General features: G+C 33.2%; 1 protein-coding gene across 1 annotated transcript; it reads left to right on the top strand.

The window, feature by feature from the left end:
* Positions 1-3,245: 3,245 nt before the first annotated feature.
* Positions 3,246-15,023, top strand: LOC133780246 (1-aminocyclopropane-1-carboxylate synthase 3-like). The gene is made up of 5 exons (XM_062220095.1): positions 3,246-3,392; positions 4,124-4,255; positions 4,334-4,494; positions 5,677-6,513; positions 14,993-15,023. Exons 1-5 carry the CDS (start codon positions 3,249-3,251, stop codon positions 15,021-15,023), a joined length of 1,305 nt encoding a protein of 434 aa, XP_062076079.1. The 5' UTR covers positions 3,246-3,248.
* The last annotated feature ends 1,614 nt before the right edge of the window (positions 15,024-16,637 follow it).

Raw genomic sequence — 16,637 nt, 5'->3', positions numbered from 1 at the left:
AGGGGGGGGGGGGCAAAGTCCACTCGCATAGTAAACTGCGCTCGCCCTAGTCAAATCCAGATCTTGTTCCTTTGCGAGCGGAAGTCAGAATGAATACCGAGACTCCTTTCTTTTATGCCTTATTAGTTATGAAATCCCAAAAGGGGACTCTAAGTTTTTTTTTGCTAGTTCGTTGCGTCTCTCAACTCTAGGGGTCCCGCTCCTCTAAGCGGGGACAACTCAAGAAGAATGAAGAGAGAGATTAGGTTCATATAGATACATTAACATGGAATCGGGAACTAGTAGACCTATTCTCCAACAATAGGAAAGGTCGAAGATGGATGCGAAGAATATTTGAAACCACTCTCGAACCATCACACGGATTCCGATCCAACTGCCCATGATATGGTAAGAACGAAATGGAAAGGCAAAAAAATGATTCTATGCGCAGACGTGAAAGCTCTATCGATAGAAGCATTCTAGCCTATTATTTAGTTAGAGAGGAAGGATTCCCTCATCTGAGAACCGCCATTCACGCACTATTCCTCCCCACTAAAAAGAGCGATTGATAATCTCGATAACCTAAACAAAAATGTAGAAGTGAGCGTACCCCACTCCTCTCTCCTCCTTTTTTAGCCAACCCCATTTTTCACCTTGAATTAGTCAAAGCCAAAAATCTGAGAAATAGAAGGAAAGGAGATTAGAAAGATACGCGGACGACTTGACTATAGTATAGGTCAGATGTTTTCGTGAGCAGTAAGCAGCAGATCTCCCCTGATTTTGGGAAAGCTGGTGGCCGCGAATGAAAAATCATCAAAGGAATCACAAATAATAAAAGGAATATGGTACTAATTAATCCATAACATTAAAATAATAATTTTGAGTATTGTATACTTCATTTTGCTATATTATTTAACTTTTCCTTTAGACAAATTATCACCTTAACTTTTGCTTTTGTGGACTAGTATTTCACGCCTACTAGTTTTGTTTTATGCTTATTAGTCAAATTATTTATTTAACTTTTGTCTTTTGGATATAGTGCATGCAACTTTCTATACATATTATAATGCAAAATTTAGATAACACTAACCTTCATTTGCTGCACTTGCTTGTAGTGGAATGACACCTTCATTGTCTGGTTCTTCTGCCTCTAGATTAGGAACATGTGGTCCAACACTTAGATCTACACTCTAATATCAATAGCACACAAGGTAAATATCAACACAAGGAAAACAATAAATAATTCCAATTATTTACTCAACAAAGTGCAGTAAAAGTATCACATACAATCTGAAAGAAAAAAGCTAGCATCATGTACACAAATTCTCACAACAATCCAAATCAGTAGTGGACCCCTTTTTTTGGTGTTTTTTCACATGGCTTCACTGTCATAAATATAGAGATTTAATCCACCTAACTATACTATTTACCAAATGCATTTAAAATTTATCAAGAAATAATATTCTAATGCTAGTCTTCGAAATCTAGACCAAACCCATCCAAAATAGCACCCTAATATTTAGGGCAAATATACTTACCATTATCTGGATCCATAGGGAATCCCAGCTTCATCATTGCCAATTGTCATCTCTATCTCTATCTCTATCTCTCTCTCTTGATCTATGTGATTCAACCTAGATTTTTTAAGTTTCTTCTTCCTATTCACTCTCTTTCTCCCTCTAACATGTGGCATAATATGTTTTAAAAATTAGGTTGTTATTAATTATTTTGTTTTTTAAAATTATTTATATTTAAAATGCTATGTCAATACCATCTCATGTCAAGTCATGTAATTATACCCAATTAAAAACTTAAAAGTGGATTGTGGGCCATGGATAATGGTTAAAACAACCAGATTCAACAAAACGTGAACGGAAGGTATTTATGCTTCTAAAAAAAGAAGTTAGTTATTTAAGTGCAACACATGTATAAAAGTATGTATTTATGCTACTAATATCCCATTTCCTAAAAATTTTAAACAAAAATAAATTATTACAATTATTGAGTTTATAATAACTAATATATAACAAACATTCAAAAATAAATAAAAAGTGAGAATATTACAAATAAATTTTTATTAAATTCAGATTAATAAAAAAATTAGAAAAAAATAACATAGACAAACTTTTAGAGATTCATACATTTTTCAATGCCCAAATACACATTTGAATCAAGTTTAGCAATTCTTAAAACCTATACATTATCAAACATAATATATTAAATTAAAAAATAAAATTGAAAAATAAAGAAAAATAAAAAAAAATAAAAAAAATCTTACAAACATAGATTTAGTGATCCATACTTATTTTCAAGCTTAAGAACATGTTTGAATGCTCAAAATACCCATTCAAAAATCCGAAAAAGAAATTGTTAATTCCGACCACACTCACACCCACCGCCAAAGAATATTTTTTACCCATCGAAATCGAAAATAATCCAAAATCTATAATGTATTTATGTTTTTTAGCAAGAATAGTGGTAAAAATCAGTACAAAACAAAGAAAAAATAGGGGAAATGGGCGAAACCCTCTTCTCTTGTATGGTGACTATGGAGGTTTTCCTTAAAGTTTCGTTTCAGAATAATAAAAGAAAGAAGTAGGAATGTCATGTATATATAACTTTTAACTTTTAGTTATTACAAAAAAAAACTGAAGTTAAAAGTCGTTTAACTTCAGTTTTTGGTATAACTAAAATTAAAAGTCTCCGCCTTTTTTTATTAACAGAAACTCTTTCTTTCTTTAAGCGCTAAACCTAAAACCGAAGTTAAAAGTTCATTAAATGCTTAATTTCGATTGTCATGTATTTTACAATAATTCTATATATAAAAACCAAAATTAAAGCCTATATTTATATTTCTAGTAGTGAATAATCATTCATTACTCTAATAGAAGGTTTAAGACAATTATTAAAAAATTGACCAATAAAAAATTATTACAAATAGTTAATTTCGGTTATTATATCACAATAGTTTTACTTAATTATTTATGACCACAAAAAAATTTACACCAATTATAAAGACATAAAAAAAATATTGTAAAAAGTACTTTTCACGGTACCCCATTTAACAACATTTCAAAAAAAGTGTTATAGAAAAACTTTTATGATAAAATTTAAATGTCAAAAGTCTTCTTATGATGGCTTAGTTAGTATATAAATAAGGGTGCACTCTAGTTTCCACTACTCAAAATCCCTCACAAACTCTCTCTCCCTCTTATCTCCTCAAAGCCCTATCCAATCGAGTATACATAATCAAATTATATGTATTGAAAATGTTGTCTAAGATGATTAGCAGTGATTCATCACATGGCCAAGATTCATCTTACTTCTTGGGATGGATGGAGTACGAAAAGAATCCTTATGATGAAATTCACAACCCCAACGGAATTATTCAGATGGGTCTTGCTGAGAATCAGGTAATAATATATATATAGATAGATATATTGACAATTGAGACATTATCATCATATAGTTTTAAAAAAATGGTAAATTTTTATCTAAATTATGTATCAGCTGTCACAACACAGTCATATTAAGCAACAAAAAGACAAAACAGCTTTGACATTATATAATAATTTTGACGCAATTAGTTGACAAAAGTTGTGCTTGTTTTGTCGCTGTCCTTATTATACATATATAGCACTATAATTTTACAAACTCTCTCTCTCACACACACACATATATATAAATAAATAAAGAGAGCCACTAGAAAGGTACCTATTTTTTTGACATTATAAGTGAATATTTTTCTATTTTTGGGCACGGGCACGAGCACAGCATGTATATTGATGTAATCTTAATTTTTATTATATAATGGTATACAGTAAATATCTAAAATATCTTATAAATTTTTAAAAATTCTAAATAAATTATGGATTTGAAAACAGGGTTTAAACAACTTGTTGCAAGTCAATTGATTGAATATTTTTTTTGGTACTGTACATTATTTTGAATTTCGTGAAAATTTGCAAAAGTGTGTCTTAAATGATTACAATATACACTATTATATAAAAAAATAGAATAAAATTATCAAAGTGTAAAATCACAAACTGGTTCCACCGATATTGTCGAAAAAATGATGCATTATAGTCCATCCCTACGTATATACTCTGTCTAATCCTATTGAAATGATATATTATTATTACAGCTCTCTTTTGATCTTCTTGAACAATGGCTTGCTGATAATCCAGACTCCATTGGATTGAAGAGTAATGGCCAATCTCTTTTCAAAGAGCTTGCTCTTTTCCAGGACTATCATGGCTTCCCTGCTTTCAAAAATGTAAGTAAAATATATATAAAAACATAACTATTTATATGTATGCATATAAACTAATTGTTCTTGATTTTTTGGTTACAGGAAATGGTGGAATTCATGGGTAAACTAAGAGGGAACAGAGTGAAATTTGATGCTGATAAGCTTGTTCTGACTGCTGGTGCAACTTCTGCCAATGAAACTCTCATGTTCTGCCTTGCTGACCCTGGCGATGCTTTTCTTCTTCCTGTTCCTTACTATCCTGGGTATGTTTATATTTTAAATTTGGATATTAATTAGTTATAATTATTGAGTTAATTACAGCTATTTATCACTACTCATACTAAGAAAATTACGTGAAGAATTATATCACGTAACAAAAAGCTAAAGCCAATTGGATTTTACGTGTCATTTCACAATTCTGATACGTGCATATGTCATCGGTACTGTATTTGTGATCCAAATTTTAATTGGCTCACTCCAAAAGACTTGCAGTGAGATATTTTATAATGCAATAAAATATTGAGAAAAGTTATTTAGAGATTTGTATGTTGAAAGTGGAGAGATTGGCCGGATATCTTTTTAGGTTTTCTTGGATTGTATAGGATTGTCATGGATTAAAAATTTCCACAAAAAATATAGAATAATTAATGAGTGGTTCATATGCCAACACTAATATAGCAATTACTTTTTCTTACCAAAGAAATACATGGAGGAGGGAATTGAAAATGATAAAATTATCTCAAATATTTTAAGGGTTTATACTTTTTGGATCCTGTGTTTTGTCTCATTACCTGTTTGGATCCTGTGTTTTGACAAATTACTTTTTGGACCCTATGTTTTGTAAAATGGTTAAAATAGAACCCTAAACTCAATTTTGATGAAGAAAAAATTGAATATAACATCACAGTTTTTAAGCAGAATGATTTCATTTTTATTCTAAATTGTTAGTTTGGTAAATTATTCGTGATTTTAGTTGAGAAAACATTGATCAAAATTAGGTTTAGGATTCTATTTTAACCATTTTACAAAACATAGGGTCAAAAAAGTAATTTTTCAAAATACAGGGTCCAAACAGGTAATGAGAAAAAACACAGAGTCCAAAAAAGTATAAACCCATATTTTAATGAGACCAAGTTATTCCAAACTAGGGGATTATTTCGATTGTTGAATTACTTTTTTCGACAACCTTTCTAATTTGATAATAAAATTATGCTATAAAATTATCCAATCCAATCCAATCCTAACATCTAAATGAGACTTTTATGTTCAATTTAGTTTTAAGGCCGCAGTAATAGATTTTCTCTCATATATCAATCTTTAATAATTTCCATGTTAAATCGACGTGTTATTATTTTCTTCGATTATACATTATTTGTTATTTATTTTTAACAATTACATATACATTAATATTTTCAAAATTACTTATTTTGATTTCATAATTGCAGGTTCGAAAGAGATTTAAAATGGAGAACAGGAATTGAAATAGTTCCAATACAGTGTTCAAGCTCAAACGATTTCAGAATCACCTCATCAGCACTAGAAGAAGCCTACAACGAAGCCCAAATACGTGACCTAAAAGTCAAAGGCGTACTAATAACAAACCCTTCGAACCCTTTAGGCACAACCATGACTCGAGAGGAGCTTGACTTACTCATAGATTTCGTCGTTGCTAAAGAGGTCCACATTGTAAGCGACGAAATATATTGTGGCACTGTTTTCGATGACACGACCTTCATCAGCATCGCCGAAGTCGTCAACGATCGAACCCTAGAAGTGTCCGAGTCAGTACGAAGTAGAGTCCACATAGTTTACAGTCTCTCCAAAGATCTAGGAGTCCCAGGATTTCGAGTTGGCATGATCTACTCTGGAGATGAGAATGTTGTTTTGGCAGCGACCAAAATGTCGAGCTTCGGACTCATCTCGTCTCAAACTCAGTACACACTTTCTCGTATGTTGTCAGACAAGATATTCATGAAGAAATACATGAAAAAGAACAGAAAAAGGCTCAGAAAGAGGAAAGATATTCTTGTTTCAGGGCTTAAGAGTGTTGGAATCAAGTGTTTGAAAAGTAACGCTTGTTTGTTTTGTTGGGTCGATATGAGAAGTCTTTTGAGGTCTAACACGTTTGAAGCTGAGAAAGAGCTTTGGAAGAGAGTTGTTTATGAAGTTGGGTTGAATATCTCGCCTGGTTCATCCTGTCATTGCTCTGAACCGGGTTGGTTTAGGATGTGTTTTGCTAATATGTCTGAAGAAACCCTCCATGTGGCAGTCAAGCGTCTTATGTAAGACCTTTACCGACCTAATCTATAAGGGGCACTAGTGGTGTCCAACATCTCAATGAAGTGGTATATATTAATGCTATTAGTGCAATCTAATATCATATCCCACAAATTATAATTTAATAATACTGTGGAGTATCACTATTCTTATATAGTGTTGGACATTTTATTGTGTCAAATAAAAATCTAGAGAGAACAGTACTGTCATAAAACCCAAACAACTTAACTTGTCATCAATGTTTCTTTTTGGAGTTGGGTAGAAATGAATCAATTGATAAGTACGTGCAGAGATGTGTTTTAATTTTGTGTAGTTATGTGTTATGAGTACATTATTTGATCTATCTTTTACGATAAGAATAATATTTTTGTAGGAAAAAAGTGTTTGGTTTGTACTATATATGCTCTAAGTGTATATGTCACAAATAATGATATCGATTATTTATATTCATCTTTGATCATTTTCTTACTTCGTTATCATTACATTGCTATATATATATATTTATATATAATAAATGCTTATCATTATTATTATTAGGTAAGGAAGATTGAGAAGATTATGACTCCATTTACCAATATAACTCCATTATTATTATTGTTGTAATAAAATCTTTCAATAAGTAATTAGGTCATAAGTAAGAAATACATCTAGTAAAGCCAATCGTAGTTATAAAAGATGTTTCAAATTTGGGATATATAGTTTGAATTCCAAATTTGTAAGCGCACACAAATTACACACATTTAGGTGGAAAATCACTTCAACCAATCATATTTATTTAAAATAAGTTATATACTAACTAAAAATGATTTGTCACATAAGCATATAGAATATTTGTGTATAATTTATGTGTGCACATATCATTACTCATATATTATTAAATCGGAACCTATATTACATTTATAATATCATGGTTTTCTTAGAAAGTGATTGAATCACCTTAAGAATGAATAAATAACAGAGAAATTGAGGGATTATGTCTATCCCGAAAACCTTATTGTCATGCCGAAAGGCACGCAAAGTCAGAATATGAGTTGTTAAAAAACTAAACAACTAATATGAGACAAAGTGAATTTCACAAAGTTAGACAATAAAGCTATAAGAAATACCTAAATGAGTAGTTTAAGCAGCTTGAGTTTAAAACAGACTCTCTTAAAAGATTCAAGTTTTTGGAAGACTTATTGACTACCTGAAAAACAATTAGAATTTATAAATCAAACTTACTTAAAATAAGTTAAAATTAAATTTAAAAAAAAATCAACAAATTCTTCTGATGGGAGCGAAACAGAGAGTTATAAAGTGTCATAGTTTGACGTTTGAGGTGGGACATAAATATATGGCCTTGTTGCTAATTTGCATAATAGGTTTGCTTATGTCAATTCTTTTGAAAGTTAGTTAGTGAAAAATTATAAAAAGATAATATATTTTCATAAAATATCATTAAAACAAATCTACATCCTCTCTTTTTTTTTTTTGAAAGGCTAGATTTACCAACTACTAATGACTCCAAGTATTACCACCATTCATCTTTATCAAAAGAAAAAAAAAAGTGGGCCCTAGGGCTTCTCTTTTAACCACATAAATGGTACCAGTGAGTTCTGATAAATCTCAACTGTCCCTCTCACTAAAGAAGGAAAAATAGGCATAGAAGCATCTAAAGATCAAAAAGAAAAACAGGTGGGCCTGCTGGGCTTCTCTTTTTCCACAGATATGGGCCCAGTGAGAAATGAAACAGAGTTACGTCGGCCCAATGAGAAAAATCTCAACTGTCCCTCTCACTAAAGAAAAAGACAAGATGTTGCATTCAAATATCATAATGATGGATATACAATGTGTTACTCAATTAAAATGATTCTCATATCATGTTAAAATAATTATAGTCACAATTTGGGCAAGTTGTGTTGTGTATGGAAATAAACTCCAAATTAAATAAGTTATAATATTTTAATCAGGGTTATATTTTTTTGGACCATGTATTTTGTTTTATTAATTTATTGGACTCTGTATTTTGACAAATTATTTTTTAGACTATGTGCTTTGTAAAATGGTTTAAATATACCCCTAAACTCGATTTATTTCAAAATATTTTGAACTACAATTATAAATAATTCACCAAACTAACAATTCTAAACAAAAATATAAGCATTCTCCCTAATAATTATGCTGTCATATTCAATTTTTTCTTTATCAAAATTGAGTTTAGGGTATCATTTGCGTAATTTTACAAAATTCAGAATCCAAAAAATAATTTGTCAAAACACAAAATTTAAACTAGTAATGAAACAAAAGAAGAGTCCCAAAATGTATAATTCCTATTTCAAATTAAAAAGTTTACCTCACATAGTAATAATTATCTGAATATTACAAAAAAATGTATACAATATGTTACTTTTAAATTTAAGATGAAACTAAAATTGATATAAATTTGTTCAGGACAATAATTTAGTATTTATTTAGAGTGTTATTAAATTTTAGAATTTGTAAATAGATAATATAAACACCTTAAAATATTTTTATCTACATTTCTATTAAGTTATAATATGATAAATTAGTCCGTATAGTATATAGAATAAAATAAAATATCTTTCATCTTTCATCTTTTTTAATTTTTAAATCGGCCAATTTATTTTAAAATAAAATATTTTTTGTCTTTTAATTTTCAATTCGACAGTTTTGACTATTATTTCCTTTTATGAAAAAGTAAGGTGACCCACCTCCCATTAGATAACAAATTTTAATATATATATAAAATATTATTTAATTCAAACAAAAAATGACAAAACGTTCTAGCTATCAAATTTTATCATTAAACTTTTGTTTGATTTTTTTTTTTAAAAGTATGAGGGGCACACTATCACAATTACAATTGATTTTGAGTTTATACTTTGAACTTTGTGTATTTATCCCTAAATACTTTTTGGAACATGTATTTTATAAAACGGGTTAAATAAATCCCTAACTGATTTTGATGTAAACAAATAAACCGAAAAATTGAATTTTTATAAAGACAACTAAATCAAATAAATTAGTCCTCTCCTCTTTAGATTTTCAGATTTAAAATCAAAATATCAAATACAAAACTAATAAATATAACTAAGCCTCACAAAATCTCAAATATTCAAATGTATTCACAAAATCCACACTGTAAAACTCAGGTTCAAAATGTTTAACCTAAAATTAAACATGATGACGAGTGTGGTATTTGAAGAGGACATGTGGCAGTAAACGATATCCAATTCTAAGAGCTGGTCGAGATAAGGTAACTGCTCGAGTAGGCTTCATCAGCATGAAGGCAACCCACCAAGTTTGCTGCTCGAAGGGAAGGAACCTAGTACCATCTTATGAAGCTGCTCGAAGAACAAGTCATTTAACCAAATGGCCCGAATTTCATGAGATATTACAAAATATCTCAAAATATTTATGTAACTGATATTTGAATGTATTTTTCCAATATTATTTGAATTTATAATCAGTTGTAACAATCCCACACTACACTTGTAAGGCCTATATCATATTGTAGGGCCCATAGTCCACTAAGAGACTATAAATAGAAACTTCTCCCAATCATTATGGAGATATTCTAGATTCGCACTTTATATACAAACTCCTTGTCGAATTGTATTCTCTCTCACGCTTAGGAAACTCAGTTGAACCTTGTTCTTCTTAATCTTGAGTCTCAAACTTTCTTGATTAATAAAAGTGCAAGTAAACGTAGGTCATTAACAACTCTTGGGGTCGAACCACTATAAATTTTCTATGTCGTTTTATTTGATTTCAGCTCACTAAATTCATTTATATCGTTCATATTAATTCATTGTCGTTGATCAAAACTCTGGTCAACATTTTGGTGCTTTCATTGAGAGCTGAAATCCAAGATCACACTCTACTAGAACCCTCTAAAGCAATGACTATCACTACTAGAAGTCAAAGTCAAGAACCACAAGCGGGAACCCTACCACTGGACAATATGACAGCCCTTCGAGAAATCCGATTCCCCTGGTCAGCAGGTTCCTCCACCTGGATACTTACCTCCACAAGCAACATTTGGTCATGATGAACCCCACGTTGACTTGATGGAAGAGCTCAACCCTGATATCGAACAGCTGAAAGAAGATTCTTATTTCTTGGAGGACGTCTTTTTTCATATTTGCCATCAAACAGGATACTCTTTCTCCACTTATGGGTATAAGATAAGAATCTTCTATGACCAACATAAGTTGTCTTCCCAATTACACGTCATGAAGGAGTGTTTCGTTGCATTTAGGACATGCCATATATCATTCGCCACTCCAACTGGACAAACTACCACAGGCCGAAAAATTATTGATAGTCCATAATAGTGTTGCACGCATTCTGAATACACTGTTCGTTGCAACGTCTAGTTTGAACTCCTTCATCCCACAACATTTGTAATTCGTCTACCACGGGCCTCAAAAAGAAATCCATACCCTTCCTAGGTGATTTTGGACTGGGAATCAACAAGATCAGCATGAATGATGACTCTTTCATGCATAACCAAGGAAGCATTTTGTATGTGTAGAATATTACCGGCCACATGTTGTACGATAGACTCATATTACCAAATGGATTAAAACCATCAGCAGCCAAACTCAATCAAACATTTATGGGTTCATTGGCAAAATACAGATATCTGGAATCAAATTGTTTCCAAGCACCCCCATCAACAGGATGGTGCATCACACCATCTTCTTTAGATCGTCTCATACTATGCCAAGTGTCATATCCTTTGTTGTATGCCTTGAACCATAAAGATGATTCAGCCAAGGAGTCAAAGGAAAGTACCACAACACTTTCTGGGTGACTTTTTTCCCTTTGTGTCTTTGTCAACCCATCTGCTCTCACCACATACATGACAACTTTGTTTTTGGGAATACTCTCACCACCTGTCGTTCACTACTGGAGGAATATCAACTTCACCATGGTAACTCCACTTTACATATCGCTGCAAAAACTCATATCCGTGTGTGTGAGCCTCCACCACATCAAGTTTCTGACTTAGCATATTCACACACTATTGCATGGGCACCTCGCTTCTCCCGAAGAATTCACATGATTTTTGGTCATTTGTATAAATGCTTGAAGACCATTCCAAAACTCATCTGAGTTACGTCGTCTATTAGTTATCCAACTCTTATCAATTGACATAACTACTTTAAGTGAAAAATAAATTATCACAATGTAATAATAATAGAAACTGCATTTATTTGGTAATAATTTTTTATCACCAAAGTACTAATTTATTAAAATAAAATCATGATATCTTATTGAATCTTGTGAATAAATTATTAAATTTTATGAATATATTATAAATGGATTAATTCACCATTAATGATTATTATTAATTTATTTAATTATTATTTTAATTTCCATTTTTCATTTTTAAAATAAAAAGAAATAACTGATAATCATATCTTATCAATGTTCAAATAGATTTTATCTTGATTTGTGCTTGAACGTTAGAAACTAAACCACAAGAATCAACACATGAAATTACAAGCTTCATCTGCACTGGAAACACATTCCAGCTGACTAGTGCTTGGGTTCCCTGAACCAGGGTAATAAGTCTCACTATATCAAAGATGTATCTTTACAATATCCAGTTCAAAAATTAAGCTAGCAAACTATACAATCTTTCTCAACATATAGTGAAGCTGTTTACCCTAAATAACCAAATCCCTTGGTTATAAATGCAAGATCCCCTTGCTTCAATGTTGAACTCCCTTCAACAATATTTCAGACCTAAAAACCTTCCGATCTATGGTGCCAAGACTCAACTGAGATCCCTTCAGTTGTCACAGCTTGACTTCAGAACTTGCACAGAAACCTTGAACCACCATCAATGGAGTTTCTTGCAACAACTTGTAAAAATCAACAGAACAAAGAAAAGAGTAATACCAAAACACCATATACCGCTGTTCGCTCTGAGAGATTGGTTGTAACCGATTAACCAGCTCAGTATATAAACTTAGCTACAATTAGGTATAAACAAGAAACAACCAATAGCTGTCGCACTAACACACCTGTTGTAAAGAAAAGCTAACGTGAACACTAACTAAACAAACAAGCTTTAGACACAACATAAGACTAATCTAGACACGACTGGACCTAATTTGTCATATTAAAAATATTGGTCCTTACAATCTCCCCCTTGACAAATTATGGTCAATGACACAAATAACATTGTAAAGTAAAATGTTAACCATGCAACCAACAAGAGTATGAACAAGCAGTAAACAAAGTCTTAAACCACCAGAATAACAAACAAAATATTAAAGAGTCTGGACAAACAAAGAACAAAGTCTTAAACAACCAAAGAAACAAAAAAAAAACTTAACAAAATATCAATATCCCCCCCTTCATTGAGCATAATCTTCGTTCACAATCAGTTGACATCTGCACCAGATGGCTCCCCCTAGAGAGGTGCAGTTGAAACATGAAGCTGAGTATTGTCATCTGGAAGCTATTCTAGAGTTGTTGTACCCAATTCGGTGTCAGTTGGAGGCTCAGTAGATGAGATTGGGGGCATCTGAGATGAGACTGGAGTAGGACAAGGAGACTCCCCCTGGAGAGGAACTGCAGAATTAGGAGCAATAGAAGACTCACCAAAAGAGTCTCGATGAAATACAGGTGGAGAGACATCAATCGAAGGTGTAAACTGAGAGCCATACGCAGTCTGGACAACCGTAGCTTTGACAGTCTAAACTAACTTGTACATAGAAGCCTCAAAAGCTAATTGCCTCTTCTGATCCTTCTTGTATTGTTTAGTGAAGGCCTTGAGCTTTGAGTGAAGATGGCTTCAAAGAAGAAAGAGCAGTGGAAGGAACCTTCTTGTTGACAACTGCCATAAAACTTTTAGACAAAATAGGATTTGGAACCTAAAAGTCATGTGTGGTTAAATGTGGTTTGGCAGGTTGAATAATCTGTTGAATCAAACTTGGATAGGGAAATTTGTTGCAAGTACCAGTGGAAGAAGACACATCAACTACTCTATCATAGATGAGACTGGACAAATCAATGGACACCCCAGTGCCCGCAACATACAGAAATTTCCCAATCTCAAGTGTAACAGAGGATAGGTGAGAATTGGGAAACCAATTATATAATGCCACTCGATGAAGAACTCTATAGAATGGAGTCAACTGTGATATCATGATTCCCCCAAACATAATCAGGCTGCCCGGTTAGAACTTGACCCATGGTAGTTTGAACTAGACTGTATGTTTTATCATATGCAGGTTTAAGCACTTTTGGAACTTTGAGTACACGAGCTATAGTGGATGGGGAAAATTTAATACGACTACCCCTCACAAAAGCAGTAAGACAATCTTCACTCGACCCATCTAAAACAGACTTATCTAGATTAGCATAGAACTCCCTAGTTAAAATGGGATGAGGAGACACCAAATTTGACACTGTATGAACCCAACGCCTAGACTTTAAAAGTGTAACCAAATCCGGAAAATCATCCAAAACAACAGGCCACAATTCTCTCACAGCAAACCATCTTTGATAATGTGAAGCCTTAGTAACATCTACAAAGTACTAAATAGAAGTAGTATCATCAGTAGACACAAAATCCTTAGGGCCAGAAACACGCTTGGTCTTTTTAGGAGAAGGGTTCAAACTCAGGGACCTTGGACTTATGTTTTTGAGCAGAGGATTTTTTGGGAGGTGATGAAACATACACCTTTCCTTTTCCTTTGGACTGAGCAAGGGCGTGGGGTTTGGGTTTTGACTTGATGTCAGACCTTGTCTTGTGATGTTTGGGTGATGATTGCTTAGACACACAAGGCGACTTAGGAGGGGAAGGAGCATGTGGGATAGTGTTTGGCAATGGAGAGGACTCACCAGGTGGAGACGATGACACTACAAAAGAACGAGTAACACGTTTTGGTGAAGACACAGAAACGGATTGAGAAGACTTACCTACGAAACAATGTGGCTGTGAATCGACCACCTCGGCCCTAGGGCCGCTACGAGGAGCAGACTCAGTCACCACTTCAGGAATGGACGTCAATGGAGGAGATGGAGACATCTCAGCGACCGTAAGCGGAACCGAAACTATGGCCAGAGCCAAACTAGGGTCAGGATTAGGGGACACAACCTAATCAGGCAATGTGGTGATTGCAAAGGCTCGAGATGCATCCACAAAAGGAGGGACATCCACCCCCGGAGGAGGAGAGACAGTTGCATCAGCGACGGGAGAAGGTGGGACAACCGAACGACGCGATTGGCTCTCTACTTCATAATGCCGGACACTTTTAGGGTTTCTGAGATTTGAGCACTATAAAAAGAACTCATACAAGCTCAAGACATGTTATACATATAGACAGACCATTTGAATTCCCTTATTAATGATTGATCGAGCATAAAAAAAAATGTTATTTTAAAAAAATCAATGTACACAAAAGAAACACCAACGCCCATAAAAAAATAACCCAAAGTAATATATGAAAGACCAAACAGGACATTTGTAAAAAAAATGAAACAAGAATAAAGTCTAAAGAGCCAATATAAAAGAAATATTCACACTTGAATGGTAGTAAATATTTATTAACAACAACTCTGACAAGCTCAACATCTATGCCAAAAAAAATATTCTCATCTGGTCAAAATATGTACACAATGCTTGTCACAAAAAAAAAAGACATATACACCTCGAAAACACTACTTACAAAAGCACACAATTCTTTTCAACAAGAGATTTGAGCCACTATTTTCATTTGTGTGTGCAAAAATACCTCATGAGGACCAGAAGAATCATGAATCATTAATTGGTCCACTCACTCAAACAATTTTGATTATTTTTTTTTATAAATTTTTTTATTCTCTTTTGACAACAAACACTCTGAGTTTTCCAAATACCCCAGCACTGGCTTTCACTCATTATCAGAGATGTAGCCGTCTCCTTTTTTATTTTTCTCAGCAAATACCAAGAGAAGGAGCACACTCCTCAGGGCATATGATGGTATTCTTGGAAAAAAATTGATATGATTAAGTAAGCACTGACCAATAAAGAGGAAACTCACACAAAAGAAAAATAACAATAAAAATTTGACAAAGCATGAGAAAAAAAAAGACCAGATGTGACACCAAACCTCTCAGATGGCGCAAAGACCAATGCTGGTTCGTAAGTGTGCATAGGTTTGAGCATCAAGAGCTTTTGTAAACAGATCTGCTAGCTGAGCATTAGTGGAAACATGAGAAATTGTTAGCATTTTAGACTCAACCATGTTCCGAATGAAATGATAACGTATGTCAATGTGTTTGGTCCTTGAATGTTGAACTGAGTTTTTTGAAATGTTAATGGCGCTTGTGCTATCACAGACGAGGGTCAATGACTTTTGGGGATAGCCATAATCAGTGAGCATCTTATTGAGCCAGATGAGCTGAGAACAGCAGCTGCCAGTCGCAATGTACTCTGCCTCAGTAGTGGAAAGTGAAATAGAATGCTCTTTCTTGCTAAACTAAGAGACCAAATTATTCCTTATATAGAAATAACCTCCAGAGGTACTTTTCCTATCATCTAGAGATCCTGCCCAATCAGAATCACTATTCCCTACCAAGGACATAGTTGTATTACATGAATACCATAAGCCAAATTCCACTGTCCCTGCGAGATATCTAAAAATTCGTTTGACAGCCGTAAGATGAGACTGTTTAGGATTGGCTTGATAATGAGCACATAGACCAACACTAAATGAAATGTCAGAACGACTAGCTGTGAGATACAAAAAACTTCCTATCATGCTACGGTACATGGTTGGATCTACAGGGTCACCGGATTCATCTTTATTCAGTTTAGTGGTGGTGCCTATTGGAGTGTGTGCATGTTTGACTTGAGTGAAACCAAATTTTTCTAACATGGACTTAGTATATTTTGACTGAGAAATAAACATTCCTTATTCTGATTGCTTAATCTGAAGTCCTAAAAAATATGACAGATCTCCTATTAGACTCATCTTAAACTCACTTTGCATAAGTTTCACAAATCTAGTAACCTCCTCTCACAAGTTGACCAAAAAATTATGTCATCCACATATATCTGTGCAACAAATATTCCATCAGTTACATACCTGATAAAGAGAGTATTGTCAGCACTATCACGAGT

This window comes from Humulus lupulus, chromosome 5 (assembly GCF_963169125.1).
Source record: "Humulus lupulus chromosome 5, drHumLupu1.1, whole genome shotgun sequence".
Taxonomy (NCBI): Eukaryota; Viridiplantae; Streptophyta; class Magnoliopsida; order Rosales; family Cannabaceae; genus Humulus; species Humulus lupulus.
Note: the sequence above shows the minus strand (reverse complement) of the source record. Positions and strands in the feature narration are given on the sequence as shown.

What these genes read in the sequence shown, in the direction of transcription:
- LOC133780246 (XM_062220095.1), top strand. Translation starts at nt 3,249, where the DNA reads ATGTTGTCTAAGATGATTAGCAGTGATTCATCACATGGCCAAGATTCA. An exon ending in TGGGTCTTGCTGAGAATCAG is followed by an intron (nt 3,393 to 4,123) that starts GTAATAATATAT and finishes TTATTATTACAG; the next exon opens with CTCTCTTTTGATCTTCTTGA. An exon ending in CCTGTTCCTTACTATCCTGG is followed by an intron (nt 4,495 to 5,676) that starts GTATGTTTATAT and finishes TCATAATTGCAG; the next exon opens with GTTCGAAAGAGATTTAAAAT.